Source organism: Tursiops truncatus, chromosome 5, assembly GCF_011762595.2.
Source record: "Tursiops truncatus isolate mTurTru1 chromosome 5, mTurTru1.mat.Y, whole genome shotgun sequence".
Taxonomy (NCBI): domain Eukaryota; kingdom Metazoa; phylum Chordata; class Mammalia; order Artiodactyla; family Delphinidae; genus Tursiops; species Tursiops truncatus.
Genome location: NC_047038.1, coordinates 42,804,147 through 42,830,211, shown reverse-complemented (window position 1 = coordinate 42,830,211; position 26,065 = coordinate 42,804,147). Strand labels below are relative to the sequence as shown.

Sequence of the window (26,065 nt, the reverse complement as noted above, 5' to 3'; positions counted from 1 at the left end):
ACAAAAAACTTACTATATCTGACCCTTTACAGGAAAAGTTGCTAACCCCTGTTGTATTGGGTTGGCCAAAAAATTTGTTTGGGTTTTTCCATAACATCTTATGGAAGAACCGGAACAAACTTTTTGGCCAACCCATAGATAATTTATTTATTGTGGTTACAGTTCGTTGTCTTATTTCACTAGATTGTAAACTCTGTAAAGGCAGAGATGTCTGTTTTTTTCACTGAGGTATCCCAAGTACCAGAAACAGTGCCTGGCTTATAATAACTGCTCATTAAATATTTGAATAGGGTAAAAAAAACCCATGAATTTATACAAATGAATGATTAATTTTCAAAGTAATGCTAGCTAATATTTATTTAGCACCAGTTCATTTAAATCTCACAGCAACCATATGAAGTACAGGCGGTTTTATTATTCCCATTTAACGCCAGGAAGAAACTAAGACATTGAAGGAGAAAAGTAGCTTACCTAGGGTTACACAGCTAAATAAATGGTAGGACTGGAGCCTAATCCTAGAGAATCTGGGTCTAGGTCTGGTTTTCTGTAAATGACTCATACCCAATCCATCTGCCTTTTACAGTAGATCATTGGTTAAATTATATAGTGGAATAGTCTTGCTTTAGGAGTTTGTTGTCTTTTCTGATGCTTTGTCATGAGCTGACTGTTCCTGCCCAGAACAGGCAATTAAGACACCTTAGACTCTTCTCCATTTTAGGAATACTAGATCAGACTTTACAGAACAAGTCTAGGAAGTATGGTGTTTGTAGCTTCTTTTTCTCCATTTACTGTCTGTTGTTTTTAACCTAATCAGATTTTTCCTCTTAAAATGAATTTTGAAGCTGGAATTGACATAATAGAAGACAGATTTAATATGACAGTGGAAGTAATAGAAGGTTTGAATATTACTTTGAACTTCATCTTGAATCGAGTTTCCCGATAATATATATGCTTTGAACATGAGAATTTAACTTGACATTAAATGTAAAAAAATAAAATTATATCAGAATAGTCATTTTCTCTTGTTGAATAGTAGAATTAAAGAAAATGACAGTGTATATATTTCTTTATATTTTCATTGATTTTTATCTTTCCTTCAAGTGCCTTTACTTTCTCATGCCCCGATGTACAAGTTTTTCACATTGTACTATTGCAGTGCTTCCACTCTAGGAAGTACGTGATCCTTGTATAAACTGCTAAGTGTTTTCCAAAAAAAGAAAATTCTTATAAAATTATCTAATAATGTTCTAGTAGCTTAGTCAGTGTTTTCTGAACAGATCAGACTCATCTTGATATTAAAGTTTAAACAAATTATAATAGAAAGTTTTTGAATTTTTTACATTGTAAAAGTAGTATAATAGCATAAAGAACATTTGAAAAAAGAAAAAAGTGCATCACATTATCCTAACACAGCTCTTTTAATGTTTATATGTAACTTTATGGAGTATCTGTATTTAGTATGTGCACAGAGTAATGGAATTTTAGGTTTCGAGGGAGTCTGGTTTAATCTCTTTTATTTAAAGAAACTGTTTTGTTGGTGCGTACATCCTTTCCTTCAGAATTCAAACCAACATCTTCCTGGGCTGGGGTACTTTTATTATACCATTATAACTTGTTTTTTATGATTTCCTTTCCTACTTTAACAAAGTATAAGGGAGGTATTTTGATATGTACAAAACTAGATAGGAATGCATTTGAGTATTTCCTATAGGTGCATATTTGCATGTATTTATTATGCCTTTCTTTTTAAATTTTTATTCAGCTTTCTAAAACCAACTTTTCCAACAACAATGATTTCCGTGCTCTTCTGCAGTCTCTGTATGCTACTTTTAAGGAGTTCAAAATGCATGAGCAGATTGAAAACGAATACATTATTGGTTTGCTTCAACAACGCAGCCAGACCATTTATAATGTGCATTCTGACAATAAACTCTCTGAGATGCTTAGCCTCTTTGAAAAGGGTCTGAAGAATGTTAAGGTGAGTTGCAAAAATGGATATTTATCACAGCTTGTGCCATCTTCTGATATGTCATTGGCAAAACTTGTTAGCATTTTATAGTAAATGATGTTACTATAGTATAGTAAATGTGTGTTAAAGAAAAAAAAATTATTCTGACACTTGTTAAAGACGGTAAGGAAGACTTTATTCAAGGGATTACTGCAATGGGGTTTTGCAGTAGGAGAGAGAGATGGGGTTGAATTCTTATAGCCAGGGAGCAGAGGTGAGGGTCAGGAAAATTACGAAGAGGAAACATCAAGCTGGGAGATTCTTGCTAGACTGACTCTTGCTTCCTTTTGCTGAAGGCATACCAAGGTGACAAGATATTGAGGGTGGTTAGATATTGAGGGTTATCAAATGCCAAGGGTGGTAATGGTGGGGTTGATAGACTGATTCAGGATGATTTTGGTAAAACTGGACTAAGTGGGCCAAGGACAGAGCTCAAGGTCAGGGCCTGGCTGAGAAGACTCAGTGGATCCTGGCTCAGGTTTGATGAGAATCTTTATCAGTTACCTCTTTGTTACTATATGTAAAATTCTATCATGAATGCTGCTCTCCAAATCTTAAAGGTGTTTTTGTAAGTTGAAATTTCAATTACTGTACAAATTTTACTTTCTGATAACATTTGCTGAACTCTTAAAAGAAATCTGTAGTAAATGCAGTTATTGGTGACTAAAGGTAGAATTGTTACTTAGAATGAACAGGGCTGTAGGGGTGGTTACAAAGAATAATTTTTAGTTGTATGATGTAAAATTAAAGATATTTTTGGGTGTAGTTTAGGATAATGGTGTAGAGAAATTTCCCTATTAATTATATTTACGTATTATAGGATATTTGGTCTTCATTTGTCCCCCTTTTGGCTTGGTGAAACATAGACTTAAGTTGTAACTCTGTCAAACCACCATGCACCTTTCATTGATAGATTTGTGTTCTAGAAAGACTGTTCTTAAGTAGGGAAGATGATGGATTGAAGGGAAAAAAAAGACTCAAGCAGGAAGATTTTTATAAAAAAATTATTGTAATAGTCTCCAGAAGAATATACAGTAGCTATTTGGTGGGGAGGTAGGAGATTGGGTAGGGATAGGGTACTGGGAGGGAAGATGGTATAGGAAGATTTATTGAATACTCCTTTGTACTGTTTGAATTTTATATCATGTTCATGTATTACCTATTCAATAAAATGATTAAGATCAGAACTGAAGTAGTAACTAGTGGAGACAGAAGGGAAGGGACAGACTTGAAAGTAATGTAGGACATAAAATTGATAGAAGGTAGTGCTTGTATATACAGGAAGGAGGAAAGGAGAAAGAGAAAGGAAATAAGAGTGAGAATTGAGCTTGACTTTCTAGGGAATATAGAAGAGGCTAAAAAGATCCATTATGGGCAGGTTGAGTTTGAACTGCTCGTGCAGTCCAGGTGGGCATTTATAGGTAGGAGGTGGCATTAGTTGCGCTTCAAGGTTGGAAGGGTAATTTGGTTTGGAAAAGCAAATTTGATAATTATCAGCATGTAAGTAGAAATGGAAGCCACTTGGGCATGCTTAAGGAAAATGTGTAAAATCCTAAGAGAATAGGACATTGGATAGACTATTGGGAAGCAGTTTAATAAATTAGTTAGAAAAGGAGGAGACTAGAGAGGACTCAGCAGGGTTAAGATATTCCCACATTTTAAAAGTTTCATTATTTTTTGAATTTTCCACATGTACTAAGTTGAGAGGGCTGATACAGAAGTGATGGATAAGTTACAGGGAGATATGACCATAGTTCATATGGGGAAGAACTCTTTAGCTGTTGTGCAGAGTTAGAATGATTTACCTCAAGGTACAGTGAGCTCCTTGCCTTTAGAAATGTAGATGGTCTTCTTCAGGATAATGTAACAAGTATTCTGAATTGTTTAGTAGAGGATACACTAGATGACCTTAAAGGGATTCTGTAATGATATAGTCCAATAGGCGCTTGTGAACTGCTCAGAGGTATATTAATCGGAAAACGGACACATTGAAATTGTATAAATATGCATTAGAAATCAGTAGAAGTTTTGAGCAAATACTTGCTATTTTTAGACTTTTTATGACATTTTTAAAAAGAAGTATGAGATCACATTACTAAAGGAATTCAAGGTTCTTTTAAGAGATGTTTTGAGGCCATCTTTTATACTTAGAAAAGTACAGAGACCATTTTGCTATTTGTTAGTCTAATTTTTTACGCTGACGTTTCAAGTTACATTTCACACTGACTTTCTAGGATCAGATACAGTATAAATTATGAAGCGAAATTTTTATAGAATACAGTTTTTTTGTTTGTTTCTAGAATGAATATGAGCAGTTAAATTATGCAAAACAGTTGAAAGAGAGACTGGAGGCTTTTACAAGAGATTTTCTTCCTCACATGAAAGAGGAAGAGGAGGTAAGCATAATTTTTCCTCTTCGTGATTTTGCTTTATAAAATTGGAGAAATGTTATTTTTCCTTTGAGTCTTCAAAATAATACATAGGAAGATGAACCTCCAGATCTTTTTAGAAAATGAAGAAAAACCCAAGGAAAAAAAGCATTAATTTTGTTTCCTTAGAGAGTTTGTTGCTTTTCATTGACTGAGTGATTGATTTAATTCATTTACTCAAAAAATATTTATTCTCTTATTATGTGGATGGCACTGTATTGATTGTTAACTTTTTATGCTACCCTAATGTCTCTTCTGAACCTTTAGAAGATCCTTTAAACTTTTTAATGTTTTCTGTATTTGCATTCTAAGTTTAAAGAATTTTTAGTGTTCTTTTTTTAGTAGTGGATTTTAGTAATTAAATGGTGGTGTTAAACTTATCAGTCTTATAACTAGTGCACATGTATTAGCATATCCCTGAAGTGGATGAGCAAAACATTTTCTCATTCTCTTCTTTCTCTAAAGTGGGATGAGTATCAGGGTAAGGAATAGAGAAAATATTTATGAGGAACTGGATTCTTGTTCAGCTGTAAATCAGTTATTATAGTGATTCTCACTATAAAAAAGCTTTACCTTATAATCAGATGGCCATTTTAAAAAAATCTACTTTTAAGCCCTTTCCAGACCAATTAAATCAGGTGGGAGATAGAAATGGACATGGATATATTTTAAAGGTTCCCCAAGTCATTGTAATATGCAAATATGCAACCAGCTTTGAAACCACTGAGTTACCAGAGCAGTGTTTCTTAACCTGTGATGCACATCAAAATTATCTATGGAGCAAAGAAAAAAAAAAAAAGCCCTTGGCTCCACCTCTAAAGATTCTAATTCTGTCAGTTGGAGGTTGGGACTAAGCATCTGTTTCAAGGAAGAAATCTCCTAGATAATATTGAATAGTTGAAGGTATCAGTAGAGCTTTGACTTTTATGGTTGGCAGTACACTGGGTACGGTTCTCATATGATTTAGAGGCCCTGTTTGGGTAGAGGTCAGTTGTTGTAGTAGCAGAAAGCAGTTACCTGACCTAAATGTCTTACCATAGGAGAGTGATTTAGAGTGTATGATAAGCTCTGTACAGGAGGACCTTCTGGTTTGCATGCTTTTAAATTGTTTCGAGAATGAGTGGAGAAGCCATAGAAAGAAGGATCTTGGTGGTGGTATTCTTCTTTGCAATTTTTGGGTAAACTAACTTGGTGGTAACAACTAAATTTTTATGTTTTCCCAATATGTGGTCATAATACTACACTTGAGCCATTAATACTTTAAAAGATGTAGAGTAAAACAAAACTAATTAAGCATATTTCCTTATGAGTATTTTGTTTAATTTAGGTTTTTCAGCCCATGTTAATGGAATATTTTACCTATGAAGAGCTTAAGGATATTAAAAAGAAAGTGATTGCACAACACTGCTCTCAGAAGGATACTGCAGAACTCCTTAGAGGTCTTAGCCTATGGAATCAAGCTGAGGAGCGGCAGAAGTTTTTTAAATATTCTGTGGATGAAAAGTCAGATAAAGGTGAGAGTCATATGTTTAGATAGCTAGCTAGCGATTTATTCGTTCCAAGGCCATTTACTTCTTGTTGATATGACCTTTATATTTTGTTCGAAGAATAATTTAGGCCATTTGTTTTCAAGTATAGTAAATTTAATTGAGGACAGTAGTTTCTATCTTAGAATTTAGTATTGTCTATGATAATTTAACAGCTCATATACTTGGGCCATGTGCAGTATAGTGTTTCTTGAAGGAGTTTATATATATAATAATAATAATTTTGATTAGTAAGAATAACTATCAATATTATTTATATATAAATATATAATGATAATTTAATAATATTTTATTATTAATACTTATTATTATTTTGGCCAATCAAAATTATTGAAAACTACCATATAGAGAGCACTTTTGCAGTGTCATCCAATTTTCTGAGCTCCACTGACCATAGTGGCTGTTTTTATCCTTCTTTGTTTTTTCTTTTTTTTAAAAATCAGTTTTCAAAATCATTTAATGCTTATAGTTTTATCTCTACCCTTTCTCATTCTCTTAGCTTATATCCAGGAATACACAGGGGAGTGAGTATGAGAGGCATAGTTTTTCTATGTATAGTCACTTTGAGAAAACAAATGACAAATGTAAATAAAATATCTCTGCTTTTTTTATTGATAGACTACTTCCTCATTTTTATTCTTTCTTTTGTTTGATAGCTTTGCCTTTTAAAACATCATTAAATAAAATTATTGGCATCCTGAGGCTAGTAAAAATTCCTTTGCTTTTGCTAGATGAGAAATAGCAATGGCATTCCTGTTAAAATTGCTTGAAACTGTTTGAAATTGGTCCTTTTTTCTTATTTTTATTTAATAAAGTAGGTGAGATGCATGTTGGAACAAAATTGTTTTTATAGGTTAAGGTATAATTAAACCCATAAAGCTTGTGTGCTTCACTCTGAAATGCAGCTTGTGCTTTAGACATCAAGTCAGGACCTGTTGTATCTGGTTTAATTTTAATTATAACATGGGACTTAAAAGCATCACACTTACTCTATTGAATTTTCCCACTCCTTCAAAGTAAATTATAGCTGTATTATGTTTAAAATATTTGCCATTTGTAAAGGGTTAGGTTAAAGTAATTCATCATAGCATTTCTATATTTAAGTTGCTTTGTGAAAACAAATCAAATATATAAGGTACTCAGATTCTTTTTAGTACATTAATGATGAAACTTTTATATTTTATATTCTTTATTGTACACCTCATTTGCAGTTTTCCTTTGGAAAGTTGCTACTGAAATAACCCATTGTAGGAAATTGGATATCCAATAACTGTTTTCTATATTAGCTGCTGACAAAAGATTCCTGATAAATGTATACCAGCATTAGAAATATTTACATTATATTGTCTCAACTGGCTCATAAATAGGATAAGGTTGAGGCACCTAAATGTTATAGAGGTCAGATTTCAGAGTTCTTACATGAAACGTGAAAATCAAAGAGGGAACACAAGGAACATGCTGACAGGAGTTGTAATGCATGAATGGAAAACGTTGTGAGATTTGTGTGCATCATTAAAAATGCCCTGGATTTCTCATTATTTGACTGACTCTACACTTGCTGACTTAAAGCTGTATAACCTGTTGGGTTCCTTTTTCAAATGATGCTTCTTATGCTACAAAGTGAGTATTGTATTTTCTGCGACGCCTTTGTAAGAGGAAGTAAATCCTGTGTTCATTATTGTAGCTCCCACTGATGAAGTATGATTTGGACCACGATAGTTTAACCCTACAGGTTCTTAGCAAGTTTAACATCTCCATGTTACCTCTAATCCATGTTATTTCCTTTTCACATCTTGCAAGCAGGAAGGAGTGGACTTTAGGCACTGGATTTTATTTATAGAAATGTGATTGTAATTTCTTACTGCATTTGCTCTTAGAGCCTTTTATGTTAACGGTTTTCTTTTTTATTTCAGAAGCGGAAGTGTCAGAACAATCCACAGGTATAACTCATCTTCCTCCTGAGGTAATGCTGTCAATTTTCAGTTATCTTAATCCTCAAGAATTATGTCGATGCAGTCAAGTAAGCACTAAATGGTCTCAGCTGGCAAAAACTGGATCACTTTGGAAACATCTTTACCCTGTTCATTGGGCCAGAGGTAGGTAAATGGGATGCTAAGTTTGTTTTAAAAATATTTCAATCTGTTTTTTTTTTTTTAAGTATATACTCATAGACATTAATAAGCAAGGCCAGGGAGGGAAACTCTGAAAGGTTGACTAAAAATAGGTTTCATTAGTTAGATTATATGTCTTTGTATACATTTTTTAAAAGCTAACAATTCTGAAGTATTCATGAGTGAATTATGTGATGTGTGCAATTTCCTTTCAAATAATTAGGAAGAAATAGTTGGGGATGGAACGAAAAATAATTGGCAAAATGTTGATAATTGTTTTTTCTTAATAAATTTATTTTATTTATTTTTGGCTGCGTTGGGTCTTCGTTGCTGCTTGCGGGCTTTCTCTAGTTGTGGCAAATGGGCTACTCTTCATTGTGGTGCATGGGCTTCTCATTGCAGTGGCTTCTGTTGTTGTGGAGCATGGGCTCTAGGTGCACGGGCTTCAGTAGTTGTGGCTTGTGGGCTCTAGAGTGCAGGCTCAGTAGTTGTGGTGCACGGGCTTAGTTGCTCCGTGGCATGTGGGATCTTCCCGGACCAGGACTCGAACCCGTGTCCCCTGCATTGGCAGGCAGATTCTTAACCACTGTGCCACCAGGGAAGCCCCGATAATTGTGAAGATAGGTGATGAGTACATAGGTGTTCATTATGCTACTTGTTTAATGCTGCTTATTCCTACTTTTGACTATATTTGTAATTTTCCATAACAAAACGTTAAAAATAAAATTAATAGGTTGTCAGAACAGCTTTAAATAATTAGATGAGTATTTTAAAAATACAAAATAAATTAATTCTATAAAATTTAAAGTTGAGTCACTGTTATGTTTCCCTTTTGATAGCTCAAGATAACTAAATGTATTTTTGTCTTTAGCATATTTTTTTGTGATTAATAATGCCTCATTCTATAAATTACAATTTCATATTAGTTAATTTCATTGTGGTAAGTTAGTTTTACATTTGAACAATTAAGAAAGTTTTGCTTTCATGAGCATATAATGCAGTCATGGGATAAATACAACTAATATGGCATATATTCTTCTGTCACTGAATTAAAACAGTTTTTCTAGGTGAGTACCTCAAATTTCACATTAATTGTTTTTAGTTTTTTATAATTTGTCACTTGGACATGGAAATATATATTTTTTACATAATTAAAGTGTGAGTCTGATTTAAAAATAGTTTTATTTTTTCTATCAATATGTATCACTTTTAAATAAGCTTTTGTTAGATATATAATATTTTTTGCATGAAGCTATTTGGAGTATTGGGTAGACTTATATGATCCAAATGGTTAGAATTATTATTTTTATGTGGAATAATTTTTCTTATTGTAGGATAATATATTAAGTGAAAAGTCAGATAAGGCAAGTATGGATATATCACATACTTTTTTATTAGATGTATTTTTGATTATGAAGAATTACTTATTAGGTAGTAATACATAATTAGGTACTGTTTGATATAAAGATCAAATATGATAATGCTATGCTAGATTTCTGTGAAGTTAACCAGATATTAAATATGCTGCTTTTTTTTTCTGTTTTTAATATGCTTAAACAAAAAGTTCCAATAAAAATGGTTGTAATTTAATTTATTTATGGTATTTGTTTCCTGTGATTCTTGATCACAATTGATTTGACCCCCTGCAGGGGATGTTTTGAAATGCCTGTGGAGGCATTTTTGTCCCATCTTGGAGTATTACACTGGCATCCAGTGGGTAGAGGCCAGGGTTACTGCTAAACACCCTGCAATGCACAGGGAAGCACTCCACAACAAAGAATTACCCAGCCCAGAATATCAATGGTGTTAAGGTTGAGGAGCCCTCACTTAGATGTAACGTTAGGAATTCAATAAATTAATTCTGCACTGTCTTGCACTTCACAATCATGTAATTTAATCGCAGCGTATTCTCCAGGATCTTTAAATTTATGGTTTAGCTTTACCTTAATCTTTCCCTTTTTCTGTTCCCACCTACTTCTGAATTGCTAATTCACTACTGAGCAGAAAGTCTTGCTTCCTTTTGTTTATTAGCAATTGTGTTAATGCGGGTATTGCTGGAGCCAGTGTGAAGCCACAGTAGGGAAAAAGGTTGTTTTCAGTGATTTCTGAAATTTCTTGTTAAGACTGTTGATAACTATTTTTCATAGTTTTTTGGTATGTCTGAAATTGAATTCTGTGCTTATTTAAATGTAATTTTTTAAACCACAATTGTTTCTAACAATAGGTGGCTCATTGTGTATGGCTCACATATTTTTTGTGTGCAGACATTTTTGTTATAAATAGGTTATTTTTTTGTAATGGTAGCCGATCTAATCTTATTTTGTTCCTTTTGTTTTTTTGTTGAGTAGGTGACTGGTATAGTGGTCCTGCAACTGAACTTGATACTGAACCTGATGAGGAATGGGTGAAAAATAGAAAAGATGAAAGTCGTGCTTTTCAGGAGTGGGATGAAGATGCCGATATAGATGAATCTGGTAAGCTGTGTCTGGAATTAAAACTGTTACATGGTGCTTTAATAATTACTGTTACATTAACAAGTACTTAGGTGCTAGGATTTATGTATTTTGTGTTTTCTAAAAAACCTGGTGTTTTTAAGCCTACTGCTTTCTAAACTTTCATGGAATAGTAAGCGTATTTAAAATTCTGTTTAAAGTAATTTTTAAATGTGTATAGGCTTGTTTCCCATATGTTTTTTTTTTTAACAGATTTATTTATTTTTATTTATTTTTGGCTGCGTTGGGTCTTCGTTGCTGCCCGCAGGCTTTCTCTAGTTGCAGCGAGTGGGGGCTGCTCTTCGTTGCGGTGCATGGGCTTCTCATTGTGGTGGCCTCTCTTGTTGTGGAGCACGGGCTCTAGGTGCACGGGCTTCAATAGTTGTGGCGCGTGGGCTCAGTAGTTGTGGCTCATGGGCTCTAGAGCGCAGGCTAAGTAGTTGTGGCACACGGGCTTAGTTGCTCCGCAGCATGTGGGATCTTCCCGGACCAGGGCTCGAACCTGTGTCCCCTGCATTGGCAGGCGGATTCTTAACCACTGTGTTATCAGGGAAGCCCTCCCATATGCTTTTATATTTATTTAAACGCTTTAAAAAAATCAGAAAATGATGACTGTTTTCCTTATTGAAATAATATACATTCATTATAGTGCTATGCAGTTTACAGTGTGTTTTTAGGGCCACTTTATTTGATCAGCTCAGTAGTATATATTGAGTCGTCTGTGGCCCAGAGGAAGGAGCATAACGCTGTTGAACCTGTTTATTAATTTGTAAACAGTCATGCCACTTGCCTCACATGGTGGTTATAGAATTAAGTAATATATATGAAGATTCTTTGTAAATGGTAAGGGATTATATAAACTGGTGTAGCCATTCATTAAGCACCGTGGGAGAATTCAAGGGTGACAAAGACTTTATCCCTACCCTCAAAGAACTCACAAATGGGAGAATTTAGAATACATGATTCTTAATCAAGGTATGTATTGGAAAATGCTGTAATGAAGGTGCAGAAAGATGCTCTTTGGGAATATGGAGGAGAAAGACACAAATTCTATCTTAGATGTTACTTTAGATAATGATTAATTATTAAAAGATGATGAAAATAGTAAAAAAAAAAGAAAAAACTAATAAGATATTCTTCTACTTCGTAAAACTGAACCTGTAGGAATTTTTATTTATAAGTTGCCCACTTATAGTAAGCTGGTCTGGCAAAAGAACTAAACTTGTGGAAAGTAAGGAATATAAATACAAAGATTATTGTTTTAGCAGCAAGTTTATTTTTATGAAATGAAGGTGCAAAACACCTTTTTTAATGTTTTAAATGTTTGGAAGGTGTCATGTAAGGAGGAGGTCTATTCCAGTTACATTTGGTGATTTGCTTATCCTGTGGCAGGCACTTTCTGGGCATGAGGTTAACAGTGAACAAAATGGGAAAAAAAAATCCTTGGCTTTGTTTAGCTTAAAATTTGGAGGGGGAGGCAGACAGTAAAGACAGGCAAAATATATACTGTATTAGATAATGTTAAGTGCTGTGGAGAAAAATAAAGGAAAAGCGTGCCAGGAAGAGAGGAAAGAAGTTACCATTTTCAATAGATTGAGTAGTTAAGGTTCCTTGAGAAATTTGAGCAAAGACCTCAAGGAGTTAAGGTCTTTACTCAGATGTCACCTTAGGGAAGACTTGATTTATCCATTCTAAAAAATCAGTTCATAATACCTGTGTTGAGTTTTAAAGGCTTTATCAAACTTAATGTGTTTATCTCAGCACTTAAAGATAGACAAAGAGACTGCTGTTGTTTTCTTTCATATTGAGAGGGAAAGGTTAAGGTTATAATGATGGAGCCTTTCTAAGGTAATATATGTGTTTAGCTGTTTAGTGTATCTAAGAGTAAACTTTGGATCTGTCATCTATGTTAGTGCTTTTTCAGCTTAGCTGTCTTTACTAGTCTTGTAGAGAAGTTATTATTCTTCATAGGATGTTTAGTTTTCTTTTTTTTAGGATTTCACAGTAAACAGTACACATTTAGATAGAGAGAGCTGCAGAAACAAAAGAATCATTTGGAAATAAAATTTTAGTAGAATAAATAGGGTTCACTAAAAGTCACTTTTATCCCTGTATTTCACATATATGTCTAACTAAAGGAGGAATTTAGAATAATATCTGTAAACATGGAAACAATCAAAAATTCAGAATTATTGTTTCTATTTATATTCCTTTTGTCAGCTACACTCAGTTTTCTTTTAAATGAGACTTCCTCAGCTTATCCTGTTAAACTGTTTTATGTTTGGAGACATTTGAGTTAGACCTTCGGGTAAGCAAAAAAGCAATAGGATCCTGAGAAAGGTGATAAAATTATTAGTTCATTCTTTTTCGTGTAGTGTGTTTTTTTCCTTATATCAAATTGGAGTTTGTAGGGTTTTTTTTTTTTTTTACTTGTTACAGTAGTGCATCCTGTTATACACATCTAAACTCTACAGAAGTTATTAAGCAGAAAACAAAAGCCATGCTCATTTTTAATTTCTTTAAAGTTCTAAGGTACTTTTCGTTGCTTGATTCATTATGACCAGCCTAACTTAATTGTTTCAAATCTCTTCTAGCTCTGTGTCCCTTTTATTGATATTTATGTAAAATAATGAATGATACTTTTTATTATTTTTATTATGGTTCATTTTCCTCTTGATACCCTATATTCTCTTGAAGAACTTACACTATTCTTCAAGTAGTCAAAGTTTTTTCCAAAATTTTTTCGGTGCCTGAAACTGGAGTTATTTTTATCTTTTCTCTGATAATTAGCTTGAGAAGAAAATTACCTTCAGCCTTGAAGCATGTTAAAAAATTCTTCCTTTCATTCCCATTTAAACCTTTTTTCTTTTTCTTTTGTCTCTTTTTAGTTGATGTCAGACCTGTTAATATAAATATTAAGTCCTGGCGAATGAGGACTTGTCCATTTAATTTGCTTTGCATATATAGGGGAGTTTAAAAGGAGAGCAAAGTGTATTTCATATTTAATGATTTGGTGATTCCTTGAGTAGCCTAATCATAATTAGTGTATCAAGTTCTTAGACTTTTGAATTCATTTTACAGAAGAGTCTGCAGAGGAATCGATTGCCATCAGCATTGCACAAATGGAAAAACGTTTACTCCATGGCTTAATTCATAATGTTCTACCGTATGTTGGTACTTCTGTAAAAACTTTAGTATTAGCGTACAGCTGTGCAGTTTCCAGCAAAATGGTATGTATAAATTAGCACTAGTTTAGGTATTAAGAAAAAGTAGCAACGATCTACATTTTGTTTGCTTATTCCTGAGTTTAATTTTAAAAAAAAATAACAGTTTACCCATGAGTGTACCTTCCCATGGGTAGGCATACACTGCTAATTTTCATCTTTTTTCATTTCAGTTCTCATAGTAATCTTTGTACATAGATATCATTGTCTTCATATTATAGAAAAGGAAACATAGACTGAGAGGTTAAACAGTTTATTTAGTTTCACAGATGTTAAGTGATAAAGCCCCGTTTTATATGATTGTTTATAATGTGTAAGGCATGGTAAGATGGGCAGGTGAAATTAAATCATGGTTTTATAAAAGACTATCTTGTGATATCCTACATTAGAATCTTCTTGGGTATTCCTTAAGAATGTAAATTTCCTGGGTCTAATCTTAGAATTACTGAAACAGATTTTCTGGGATTTCATCACAATATATATTTGTAAGGCAGAATTGAAGTGATTTTTACATGCAGAAAAGTGTGAGAACCACTGGTTATATTACTTACTAAAAATTATATATTACTTACTAAAAGTTATGTCTCTAACCTAACTAAATTCTGCAGATCTTCACAGTGACTTTTTTTTCCCTCTTAGGTTAGGCAGATTTTAGAGCTTTGTCCTAACTTGGAACATTTGGATCTTACCCAAACTGACATTTCAGATTCTGCATTTGACAGGTTAGTTAATTTTGAATATATAAATTTAATGATTTCTTAACTATGAATCAGTAGAATTGTTCTGTAGTTTTTCATTTACATAATTACAGTTTAATCATACTATTACTTTCTACTATCAGATTTTGGTCATGTTATGGTAGTAGCACCCTCCAATTCTTTGCTTTTGTCCTTAGGTCCCAGCTGATTCAAAACTTATATATGTATCATCCTATCACCTTTATAATCTTGTACTGTGTCTAGGCTTTTGAGCCTTGCTGTGTAACCATGTAGCTTGGTACTGTGTTTTAAAGAAGTTTTCATTTTCAGTTGGGCTCCCAGTACCATTTGGCAAAGCTCCCTCTTCATAGTTATTCTAAAATTTTAACACTTTCTTCAAGCAACCCTCAGATTTTATTTCTTTGGATGCTGCTACTTTCCTTCTTATTCTACCTCGCCCTGCTGTTTCCCACCCTAGCATTTATATCAGCACCTCTTTTCCAATTTCAGAGGGAGAAATGTATTCTTCTCTGGCTAAGGCTAATTCTCTACTAATTCCTAGAGCTTGTTCTACTGAATCTTTCTCCTCTAATTATTATTTTCTTTCTTTCATGTCTGTAGAGCCTTTCCTCTATTGGTTATTTTTCAGGATGAAAAACAGTCTCTCCCTTCCATACCCTTCTCCTTTCCTACTCTTCTTTTGGGTTAGCAATACTCTTAGTTCCTCATTACTCTTATTGTCTTTTCATATTCCTAGCATTTAAAGTAGTGCCTAACAACAGATATTCAGTAAATGATTGATTATATTAGATTTAAAATCTTTCTTGTAGTTTCCATTTACTTACGTATAATCAAATCTTTTGAAGAATTTAACAATATCCACTAATAGTTTTGTTACCTCTTAATTATAGTTGGTCTTGGCTTGGTTGCTGCCAGAGTCTTCGGCATCTTGATCTATCTGGATGTGAAAAAATCACAGATGTGGCTCTAGAGAAGATTTCTAGAGCTCTTGGAATTTTGACATCTCATCAGAGTGGCCTTTTGAAAACTTCAACAAGCAAAATTGCTTCGACTACCTGGAAAAATAAAGACATTACCATGCAGTCCACCAAGCAGTATGCTTGTTTGCCCGATATAACTAACAAGGGCATCGGAGAAGAAATAGATAATGAACACCCCTGGACTAAACCTATTTCTTCTGAAAATTTCACTTCTCCTTATGTGTGGATGTTAGATGCTGAAGATTTGGCTGATATTGAAGATGCTGTAGAATGGAGACATAGAAATGTTGAAAGTCTTTGTGTAATGGAAACAGCATCCAATTTTAGTTGTTCCTCCTCCGGTTGTTACAGTAAGGATATTGTTGGACTAAGGACTAGTGTCTGTTGGCAGCAGCATTGTGCTTCTCCAGCCTTCGCGTATTGTGGTCATTCATTTTGTTGTACAGGAACAGCTTTAAGAACTATGTCAGCACTCCCGGAGTCTTCTGCATTGTGTAGAAAAGCATCAAGGACTAGATTGCTTAGGGGAACAGACTTAATTTACTCCGGGAGTGAAAAAACTGATCAAGAGACTGGGCGTGTACTTCTGTTTCTCAGTCTGTCCGGATGTTATCAGATCACAGACCATGGTCTCAGGTAAGTAATCCGTTGCAGAGTATTAGGAAATGAGCATGTTCTCATTCTCAAATGGAGTGGAAAATTTTGAATCTAAGTCATTCCTTTCAGCTGATTTATTTAACCGAAAGAGTTAACCACTTCAAAGAGTTGTCCTACTGCAAAATTTTGGAACGATAAAACTTCAGCATGAAGTTTCAGTCAGTTCAATTGCTTTGTAATGTGGAAGAACATAAATTTAAAAGTTTAATAAATACTTACAACACAATAAATACATGCAACACATTTTCTAAGGTGCTTTAGTGGATGTAAAGATGAATAAGATACAGTTTTTACCCTCTAGGACTTGTAACAGAGAAGAAAATATGTACACTATATTCTGTGTATTATTTGTGTACATCCTTTAAGGGATGTTGAATTAAAGATTCTATGGGGATCAAAGGAGAGAGAGAGAGACTTCTCATCCAGTTGCAGCAAATGATCAGAAAATGTTATGAAGAGGAACTTCCCTGGCAGTCCAGTGGTTAAGACTTTGCCTTCTGATGCAGGGGGTGTGGGTTCGATCTCTGGTCGGGGAGCTAAGATCCCACATGCCTCGTGGCCAAAAAACCTAAACGTAAAACAGAAGCAATATTGTAACAAATTCAATAAAGACTTTAAAAATGGTCCACATCAAAAAAAATTTTTTTAATCTTTAAAAAAAAAAAAGATAAAATGTAATGAAGAGGTGGCCCTTAATTGAACCTTGAAGATGGATGAAGGATTTTGATAGGTGGCAGAGGGAGAAGAGACCATTCCAAGCAGTAGGGATCATTTGAGCCCACGGTAAAGCACTGTTTAACTGTTGTTAGGGTATTTTACTGTTATGGTTGTTCTCAGCGTTAATAATTGTTTGATTATCTGTGGCATGAGCCTTCAGAAATTGACTTTATGTTTTCTCTTTTACCCTGTAATAGACTTGAATTTTACTAGGGCTCCTTAATAATGGGGTGTCAGTCATGTTAAACAATGAAAATTCATCCAACATAAAGCCTATTACCCCCTCTTGTCTTTTAAGTATGATCTTTAGCAGATTAAATTGAACTCAGTGGGGGATGTTCAAAGGAGTATTCCCCTTTGGTTGTAGAGAAGGATGTGTATTGGGGAATAGTGGGGAATAAGGCTATGACAGAGTTTGAATTCAGGGAAGAATTCATTTGGGGAATGGGGAGCACAGGAACTATCTTACTTGATATTATTTGGACTGGTAGCTTATCAAAAAAGCTGCAATCTGAGTGCAGCTCAGATTTTAAAAAGTGCAGCTCCTTTTAATCAGATTATCTTGAAGGAGTCTTTCTTAATCATTTAAATATTTATTGAGCATCTGTTGTGTGACTTGCCCTCTTCTAACTGCTCGGGATCCAGAATAAATGACTCAAATTTCCTGCTTTCATAGAGTTTATAATCTAATGGTAGAAATAAGACAATAAAGATGTAATATCAGACTGAATGTTCTGAAGAAAAGTGAAATATGTCTATGGGGTAGAGAATACAGAGAATGCTCCTTCACATTTGATAGACAGGAAAGGCCTTGAAAAGAAGCATTTTTTTAAGTAGAGATTGGGATGAAGTTAGAGAGTGAATTTTCTGTGCATTTCCTGGGAGAGAAGCTAAGGAAATCGAAACTACAAATTTGATTTTTAGAAACAGCTTTCTTCTTGCATTTATTCTGTTGGTTTAAAAAGTATTTCAGTTAACTTAATAAGTTCAGCTGGTGTTCAGGTTTGAGAACAAATACAACTTGTGCAAGCATTCACCTCAACTTGGGGGAACAGAGTTGCTAGTTGGGAGTATTCTGTGTATCCTGCTGTAATAGTCATTATGTTTTATTCAGGGATGGGTAGCATGAATTTTGGCAAGTTGGTTATGGGGCTTGTTAAAAGAGCATTCACTGTAAAAATGTAGGTTGAAAATCAAAGTTTTAAACTAGATTGAAGCCGTAGGGAACATATAGTGTAGTGTGTAGTCTTCATGCAGCATTATCTGGTTTTCATAGGAATGACATAAAATAAATTTTGGCTGTCATTGAGTAGAAGTAGGCTGTTTAAATTTTCAGCCTTCTTTGGCCCCCTCACATTGCCATTATTGTTTCGGTACAAACTATTCCTTTTCTCCTTGAATCCAAGGCAACTGCTCTTGAATCTTTTGCAGATAGCATGTATAGTTGGGTGTTACAGTTAAACATTCTGTCATTTAATCTTTCGGTTTCACAATATGCATTTAATGTAATTACTGATATGGTTAAATTTATGCCTACCATCTTACTGTTTGTTTTCCCCCTGTTTCTCTTTTCTTTATTCTTGTTTTGTCTTTTCCTGACTTGCTTTGGATTTATTAAGTATGGGTTGGCCAAAAATTTCCTTTGGTTTTTAAGTAAAAATAAAAGACATTTTTCATTTTCACCAAGAACGTTATGGAACAACATATTCACTGTTTTGTTCCACCACCTTCTGCCATTTTTGAGGCAACTTCATAATTCCATCTTCCCAAAACTTTTTATCTTTTTGAGCAAAGAACTGTTCCGGGTGCCTTTTAGTGTTCCAGGGAATTGAAATTTTTTCCATTGAGAGAATTTTGTAAAGACCGAACAAAATAATGGAAATCTGAAGATGCAATGTCTGGTGAATACAGCAGATGAATCAGAACTTCCCAGCCAAGCTGTAACAGTTTTTGCTTGGTCATCAAAGAAACATGCGGTCTTGTGTTACCCTGATGGAAGATTGTGCGTTTTCTGTTGACTAATTCCGGACGCTTTTCGTTGAGTGCTGCTTTTGAGTTGGTCTAATTGGGAGCAGTACTTGTTAGAATTAACCTTTTGGTTTCTGGAAGGAGCTCATAGTAGAGGACTCTGTTCCAGTCCCACCATATACACATCACCTTCTTTGGGTGAAGACCGGCCTTTGTTGTGGTTGGTGGCAGTTCATTTTGCTTGCCCACGACCTCTTCCGTTCCACATTATTGTACAGTATCCACTTTTCATCGCCTGTCACAATTTGTTTCAAAATGGAATGTTTTTGTTACGTTTCAGTAGAGAATTGCATGCGGAAATACAGTCAGGAAGGTTTTTTTCACTTAACTTTTGTGGAACCCAAACATCAGAGCGATTAACATAACCAAGCTGGTGCAAATGATTTTCAGTGCTTGATTTGGATATTTTGAGTATGTCGGCTATCTCCTGCATGGTATAACGTTGATTGTTCTCAGTGAATGTCTTCATTTGGTAGCTGTCAACCTCAGCTGGTCTACCTGACTGTGGAGCATCATCCAGCAAGAAATTCCAGCATGAAACTTCGCAAACCACTCACACTTTCGATCAGTCATAGCATCATCTCCATACACTGCACAAATCTTTTTTCGTGTTTCAGTTGCATTTTCACCTTTCTTGAAATAAGAAAGCATAATATGTCGAAAATGTTGCTTTTTCTTCCATCTTCAGTTTTTAAGTGGCTACACAAAAATTCACTACTTTTGATAAGTTTTTTTTAAATGCACACTGATATGACAGCTGTCACAAGACAATCTAACAAAATTGTTTCAACTGACCTTAAATATAACTAAGCCCTACTAAAGCCATCTTACGGAAAATACGAACGAACTTTTTGGCCAACCCAGTACTTTTAGTATCAGTTTTATCTCTACTCTTGGTTAGTATATCATTTATTTAGTGTTTGCTTTAGGGTTTGTATGTACCTTGTAAATAAAATTGTGGTAAAATATACAAACCACAAAGGTTACCGTATTAACGATTTTTTCTTAAATTTTATTTTATTTATTTTTCTAAACAGCACGTTCTTACTAGTTATCCATTTTATACATATTAATGTATATGTGTCAGTACCAATCTCCCAGTTCATCACACCACCACCACCCCCCTCGCCACTTTCCCCCCTTGGTGTCCATGTTTGTTCTGTACATGTGTGTCTATTTCTGCCCTGCAAACTGGTTCATCTGTACCATTTTTCTAGGTTCCACATATTTGCGTTAATATGTGATATTTGTTTTTCTCGTTCTGACTTACTTTACTCTGTATGACAGTCTCTGGATCCATCCACATCTCTACAAATGACTCGGTTTCATTCCTTTTTATGGCTGAGTAATATTCCATTGTATGTATATACCACACCTTCTTTATCCATTGGTCTGTCGATGGGCATTTAGGTTGCTTCCATGTCCTGGCTATTTTAAATAGTGCTGCAATGAACACTGTGGTACATGACTCTTTCTGAATTACGGTTTTCTCAGGGTATATGCCCAGTAGTGGGATTGCTGGGTCGTTTGGTAATTCTATTTTTAGTTTTTTAAGGAACCTCCATACTGTTCTCCGTAGTGGCTGTATCAATTTACATTCCCACCAACAGGGCAAGAGGGTTCCCTTTTCTCCACACCCTCTCCAGCATTTGTTGTTTGTAGATTTTCCAGTGATTCCCATTCTAACTGGTGTGAGGTGATACCTCATTGTAGTTTTGATTTGCATTTCTCTAATAATTAGTGATGTCGAGCAGCTTTTCGTGTGCTTCTTGGCCATTTGTATGTCTTCTTTGGAGAGATGTCTATTTAGGTCTTCTGCCCATTTTTGGATTGGGTTGTTTGTTTAATATTGAGCTGCATGAGCTGTTTATATATTTTGGAGATTAATCCTTTGTTGATTTGTTTGCCAATATTTTCTCCCATTCTGAGGGTTGCCTTTTCGTCTTGTTTGTAGTTTCCTTTGCTTTGCAAAAGGTTTTAAGTTTCATTAGATCCCATTTGTTTATTTTTGTTTTTATTTCCATTACTCTAGGAGGTGGATCAAAAAAAGATCTTGCTGTGATTTATGTCAAAGTGTGTTCTTCCTAGGTTTTCCTCTAAGAGTTTTATAGTATCTGGTCTTACATTTTGGTCTCTAATCCATTTTGAGTTTATTTTTGTGTACGGTGTTAGGGAGTGTTCTAATTTCATTCTTTTACATGTAGCTGTCCAGTTTTTCCAGCACCACTTATTGAAGAGACTGTCTTTTCTCCATTGTATATCCTTGCCACCTTTGTCATAGATTAGTTGACCATAGGTGCGTGGGTTTATCTCTGGGCTTTCTATCTTGTTCCATTGATCTGTATTTCTGTTTTTGTGCCAGTATCATATTGTCTTGATTACTGTAGCTTTGTAGTATAGTCTGAAGTCAGGGAATCTGATTCCTCTAGCTCCATTTTTTTCCCTCAAGACTGCTTTGGCTATTCAGGGTCTTTTGTGTCTCCATACAAATTTTAAAATTTTTTGTTCTAGTTCCATAAAAAACGCCATTGGTAGTTTGATAGGGATTGCATTGAATCTGTAGATTGCTTTGGGTAGTATAGTCATTTTCACAATATTGATTCTTCCAGTCCAAGAACATGGTATATCTCTCCATCTGTTGGTATCATCTTTAATTTCTTTCATCAGTGTCTTATAGTTTTCTGCATATAGGTTTTTTGTCTCCCTAAGTAGGTTTATTCCTAGGTATTTTATTCTTTTTGTTGCAGTGGTAAATGGGAGTGTTTCTTTAATTTCTCTTTCAGATCTTTCATCATTAGTGTATAAGAATGCAAGAGATTTCTGTGCATTAATTTTGTATCCTGCAACTTTACCGGATTCATTGATTAGCTCTAGTAGTTTTCTGGTGGTATCTTTAGGATTCTCTATGTATAGTATCATGTCATCTGCAAACAGTGACAGTTTTACTTCTTCTTTTCCAATTTGTCTTCCTTTTATTTCTTTTTCTTCTCTGATTGCCCTGGCTAGGACTTCCAAAGGTATGTTGAATAATACTGGTGAGAGTGGACATCCTTGTCTTGTTCCTGATCTTAGAGGAAGTGCTTTCAGTTTTTCACCACTGAGAACAATGTTTGCTATGAGTTTGTTGTATATGGCCTTTATTATGTTGAGGTAAGTTCTCTCTGTGCCCACTTTCTGGAGAGTTTTTATCATAAATAGGTGTTGAATTTTGTTAAAAGCTTTTTCTGCATCTATTGAGGTGATCATATGCTTTTTCTTCTTCAGTTTGTTAATACGGTGTATCACATGGATTGACTTGCGTATATTGAAGAATCCTTGCATCCCTGGGATAAGTCCCACTTGATCATGGTGTATGATCCTTTTAATGTGCTGTTGGATTCTGTTTGCTAGTATTTTGTTGAGGATTTTTGCATCTATATTCATCTGTGATATATTTCCGTAATTTTGTTTTTTTGCCGGGTAGAGTAATCTTGGTTGTAGGTTCTTCCCTTTCATCACTTTAAGTATATCATGCCACTCCCTTCTGGCTTGTGGAGTTTCTGCTGAGAAATCAGCTATTAACCTTATGGGAGTTCCCTTGTACGTTATTTGTAGTTTTTCCCTTGCTGCTTTCAGTAATTTTTCTTTGTCTTTAATTTTTTCCAATTTGTTTTCTGTGTGTCTTGTCATGTTTCTCCTTGGGTTTGTCCTGCCTGGGAGTCTCTGTGCTTCCTGGGCTTGGGTGGCTAGTTCCTTTCCCATGTTAGGGAAGTTTTCGACTATAATCTCTTCATATATTTTCTCGGGTCCTTTCTCTCTCTCTTCTTCTGGGACCCCTATAATGTGAATGTTGTTGCATTTATTAATGTTGTCCCAGTGGTCTCTTAGTCTGACTTCATTTCTTTTCATTCTTTTTTCTTTCTTCTGTTTCATGGCAGTTAATTCCACCATTCTGTCTTCCAGGTCACATATCCGTTCTTCTGCCTCAGTTATTCTGGTATTGGTTCTTTCTCCTTTATTTTTCATTTCAGTTATTGTATTGTTCATATCTGTTTGTTTGTTCTTTAATTCTTATAGGTCTTTGTTAAACATTTCTTTCATCCTCTGGATCTTTGCCTCCATTCTTTTTCCAAGGTCCTGGATCATCTTCACTATAATTATTCTGAATTCTTTTCAGGAAGGTTACCTATCTCCACTTCATTTAGTTGTTTTTCTGGGGGTTTATCTTGTTCCTTCATCTGGTACGTAGCTCTCTGCCTTTTCATCTTGTCTGTCTTTCTGAAGTGAATGTGGTTTTTGTTCCACAGGCTGCAGGATTGTAGTTCTTCTTGCTTCTGCTGTCTGCCCTCTGGTGGATGAGGCTATCTAAGAGGGTTTTGCAAGTTTCCTGATGGGAGGGACTGGTGGTGGGTAGAGCTGGCTGTTGCTGTGGTGGGGAGATCTCAGTAAAACTTTAATCTGGTTGTCTGCTGATGGGTGGGGCTGGGTTCCCTCCCTGTTGGTTGTTTGGCCTGAGGCGACCCAACACTGGAGCCTACCCAGGCTCTTTGGTGGGTCTGAAGGCGGACTCTGGGAGGGCTCATGCCAAGGAGTACTTCCCAGAACTTCTGCTGCCAGTGTCCTTGTCCTCATGGTGAGACACAGCCACCCCCCGCCTCTGCAGGAGACCCTCCAACACTAGCAGGTAGGTCTAGTTCAGTCTCCTATGGGGTCACTGCTCCTTCCCCTGGGTCCCGATACGCACACTATTTTGTGTGTGGCCTTCAAGAGTGGGGTCTCTTTCCCCCGGTGCTGTTGAAGTCCTGCAATCAAATCCCAGTAGCCTTCTAAGTCTGGTTCTCTGGGAATTCCTCCTCCTGTTGGTGGACCCCGAGGTTGGGAAGCCTGACGTGGGGCTCAGAACCTTCACTCCAGTGGGTGGACTTCTGTGGTATAAGTGTTCTCCAGTTTGTGAGTCACCCACCCAGCAGTTACAGGATTTGATTTTATTGTGATTGCACCCCTCCTACCATCTCATTGTGGCTTCTTTGTCTTTGGATGTGGGGTATCTTTTTTGCTGAGTTCTAGTGTCTTTCTGTCAGTGATTTTTCAGCAGTTAGTTGTGATTCCGGTGCTCTCGCGAGGGGGAGTGAGAGCACGTCCTTCTACTCCGCCATCTTGAACCAGTCCTTCCATTTTAATGATTTTTAAGTGTACAACTCAGTGGCCCTCTGAGTTCACAATGTTGTATAACATTGCAAATATTTCCAAAACTTTTTCAGCACTCACAACAGAAAGTGTAACTATCAAGCAGTAACTGCTTACTCTTCCAACCCTCCCAGGCTCCCTACTGTTTTACTTTCTGTCTCTATGTATTTGCATCATTTATACAACATAGATACATCATGTAAGTGGAAACATACAATACTTGTCCTCTCTGTCTGGCTTATTTCACTTAGCATAATGTATTCAAGGTTCATTCACGTTGTGAATGTATCAGAACTTCATTCCTTATTATAGCTGAATAATATTCTGTATTTATATACCACATTTTGTTTATCTGTTTGTCATTGATGTCATCATCGATGGGCACTTGGATTGTTCGCCCTGTTAGCTGTTGTGAATAATGCCACTGTGAATATTGGCATACAAGTATTTGAGTCCTTGTTGTCATTTGGTCTTTAATTTATTTTAGCAGTGTTTTGCAGTTTTCAGTGTACAAGTCTTTTGCCTTAGTTAAGTTAATTCTTAAGTATTTTAATTTTTTGATGCTATTTTAAGTGGAATTTTCTTAATTTCTTTTTCAGATTGTTCATTGCTAGCGTATAGAAATATAACTGATTTTTAAAAAATTAATTTATGTATTTTTGGCTGTGTTGGGTCTTCGTTGCTGCACGTGGGCTTTGTCTAGTTGTGGAGAGCAGAGGCTACTCTTTCTTGCATTGCACGGACTTCTCACTGTAGTGGATTTCTTGTTGCAGAGCACGGGCTTCAGTAGTTGCAGTGCACAGGCTTAGTTGCTCTGCGGCATGTGGGATCTTCCCAGACCAGGGTTTGATCCCGTGTCCCCTGCTTTGGCAGGCGGATTCTTAACCACTGCACAACCAGGGAAGCCCCTAACTGATTTTTGAATGTGGATTTTGTATCCTGCTACTCTTCCACATTTGTTTTTTAGCTCTTAATACAGTTTTTTTTGGTGTGAATTCTTGAGAGTTTTCTATGTATAAGATCATGTCATCTACAAACAGAGATTATTTTACTTCTCCCTTTCCAACTTAGATGCCTTAAAATAATTTTTTTTTCTGGTTTAATTGCTCTGGCTAGAATTTCCAGTACTGTGTTAAGTGGAAGCATCCATAGTGGGCATCCTTATCTTGTTTCTAATCTTAGGGGAAGAGCTTTCAGTCTTTCATCATTGACTGTGTTAGCTGTGTGTTTTCCATATATGGCTTTTCTTATGTTGAGGAAGTTCTCTTCTAGTCCTAGTTTACTGAGTATTTTTATCATAAAAGTGTATTTGATTTTGTCACATGCTCTTTCTGCATCAGTTGAGATGATCATGTATTTTTTTCTCCTTCATTCTATTAGTGTGATATGTTAATTTGATTGAGAACCGCCCTTGCATCCCTGGGATAAAACTCACTTGGTCATGGTGTGTAATCTGTTTAATATGCTCCTGGATTCAGTTTGCTCGTGTTTGCTGTGGATTTTTGCATCTATATTTGTAAGGGACATTTGGCCTGTAGTTTTCTTTTCTTGTGCCTTTGTCTAGCTTTGGTATCAGGGTAATAATACTGGCCTCATAGAATGAGTAGGAAGTCTTCCTCCTCTTCAGTGTTTTTTAAGAGTTTGAGAAGGATTGTTACTTCTCTAAATGTTTAGTGGAATTCACCAGTGAGGCATCTGATTTTGATTTCTTAGTTGGGAAGCTTTGATTACTAATTCAGTCTCCTTACTTGTTGTAGGTGTATTCTGATTTTCTGTTTGTTTGTTTGTTTTTTTCCTTGAGTCAGTTTTGTTACTTTTTGTGTTTCTAGGGGAGTTGTCTACTTCATCTAGGTTATACAATTTGTTGATATACAGTTGTTCATGGTACTATTTTATAATCCTTTCTATTTCTGTAAAATCGGTAGTAATGTCCTAACTTTCATTTCTAATATTTATTTATTTATTTTTGGCTGTGTTGGGTATTCCT

At 35.3% G+C, this 26,065-nt stretch overlaps 1 protein-coding gene across 3 annotated transcripts in view; it reads left to right on the top strand.

Annotated features, from left to right (window-relative positions):
- The window catches only part of FBXL5 (F-box and leucine rich repeat protein 5), a 50,380-nt gene that overhangs the window by 7,825 nt on the left and 16,490 nt on the right, over positions 1-26,065 (top strand). For all 3 annotated transcript variants that reach the window (XM_019928452.3, XM_033856873.2, XM_073805079.1), the window contains exons 2-9: positions 1,763-1,978; positions 4,309-4,404; positions 5,765-5,951; positions 7,898-8,080; positions 10,444-10,569; positions 13,669-13,817; positions 14,451-14,533; positions 15,421-16,146. In XM_019928452.3, coding sequence (XP_019784011.1) covers positions 1,763-1,978; positions 4,309-4,404; positions 5,765-5,951; positions 7,898-8,080; positions 10,444-10,569; positions 13,669-13,817; positions 14,451-14,533; positions 15,421-16,146 — 1,766 coding nt within the window. The remainder of the gene's footprint in view (positions 1-1,762; positions 1,979-4,308; positions 4,405-5,764; positions 5,952-7,897; positions 8,081-10,443; positions 10,570-13,668; positions 13,818-14,450; positions 14,534-15,420; positions 16,147-26,065) is intronic.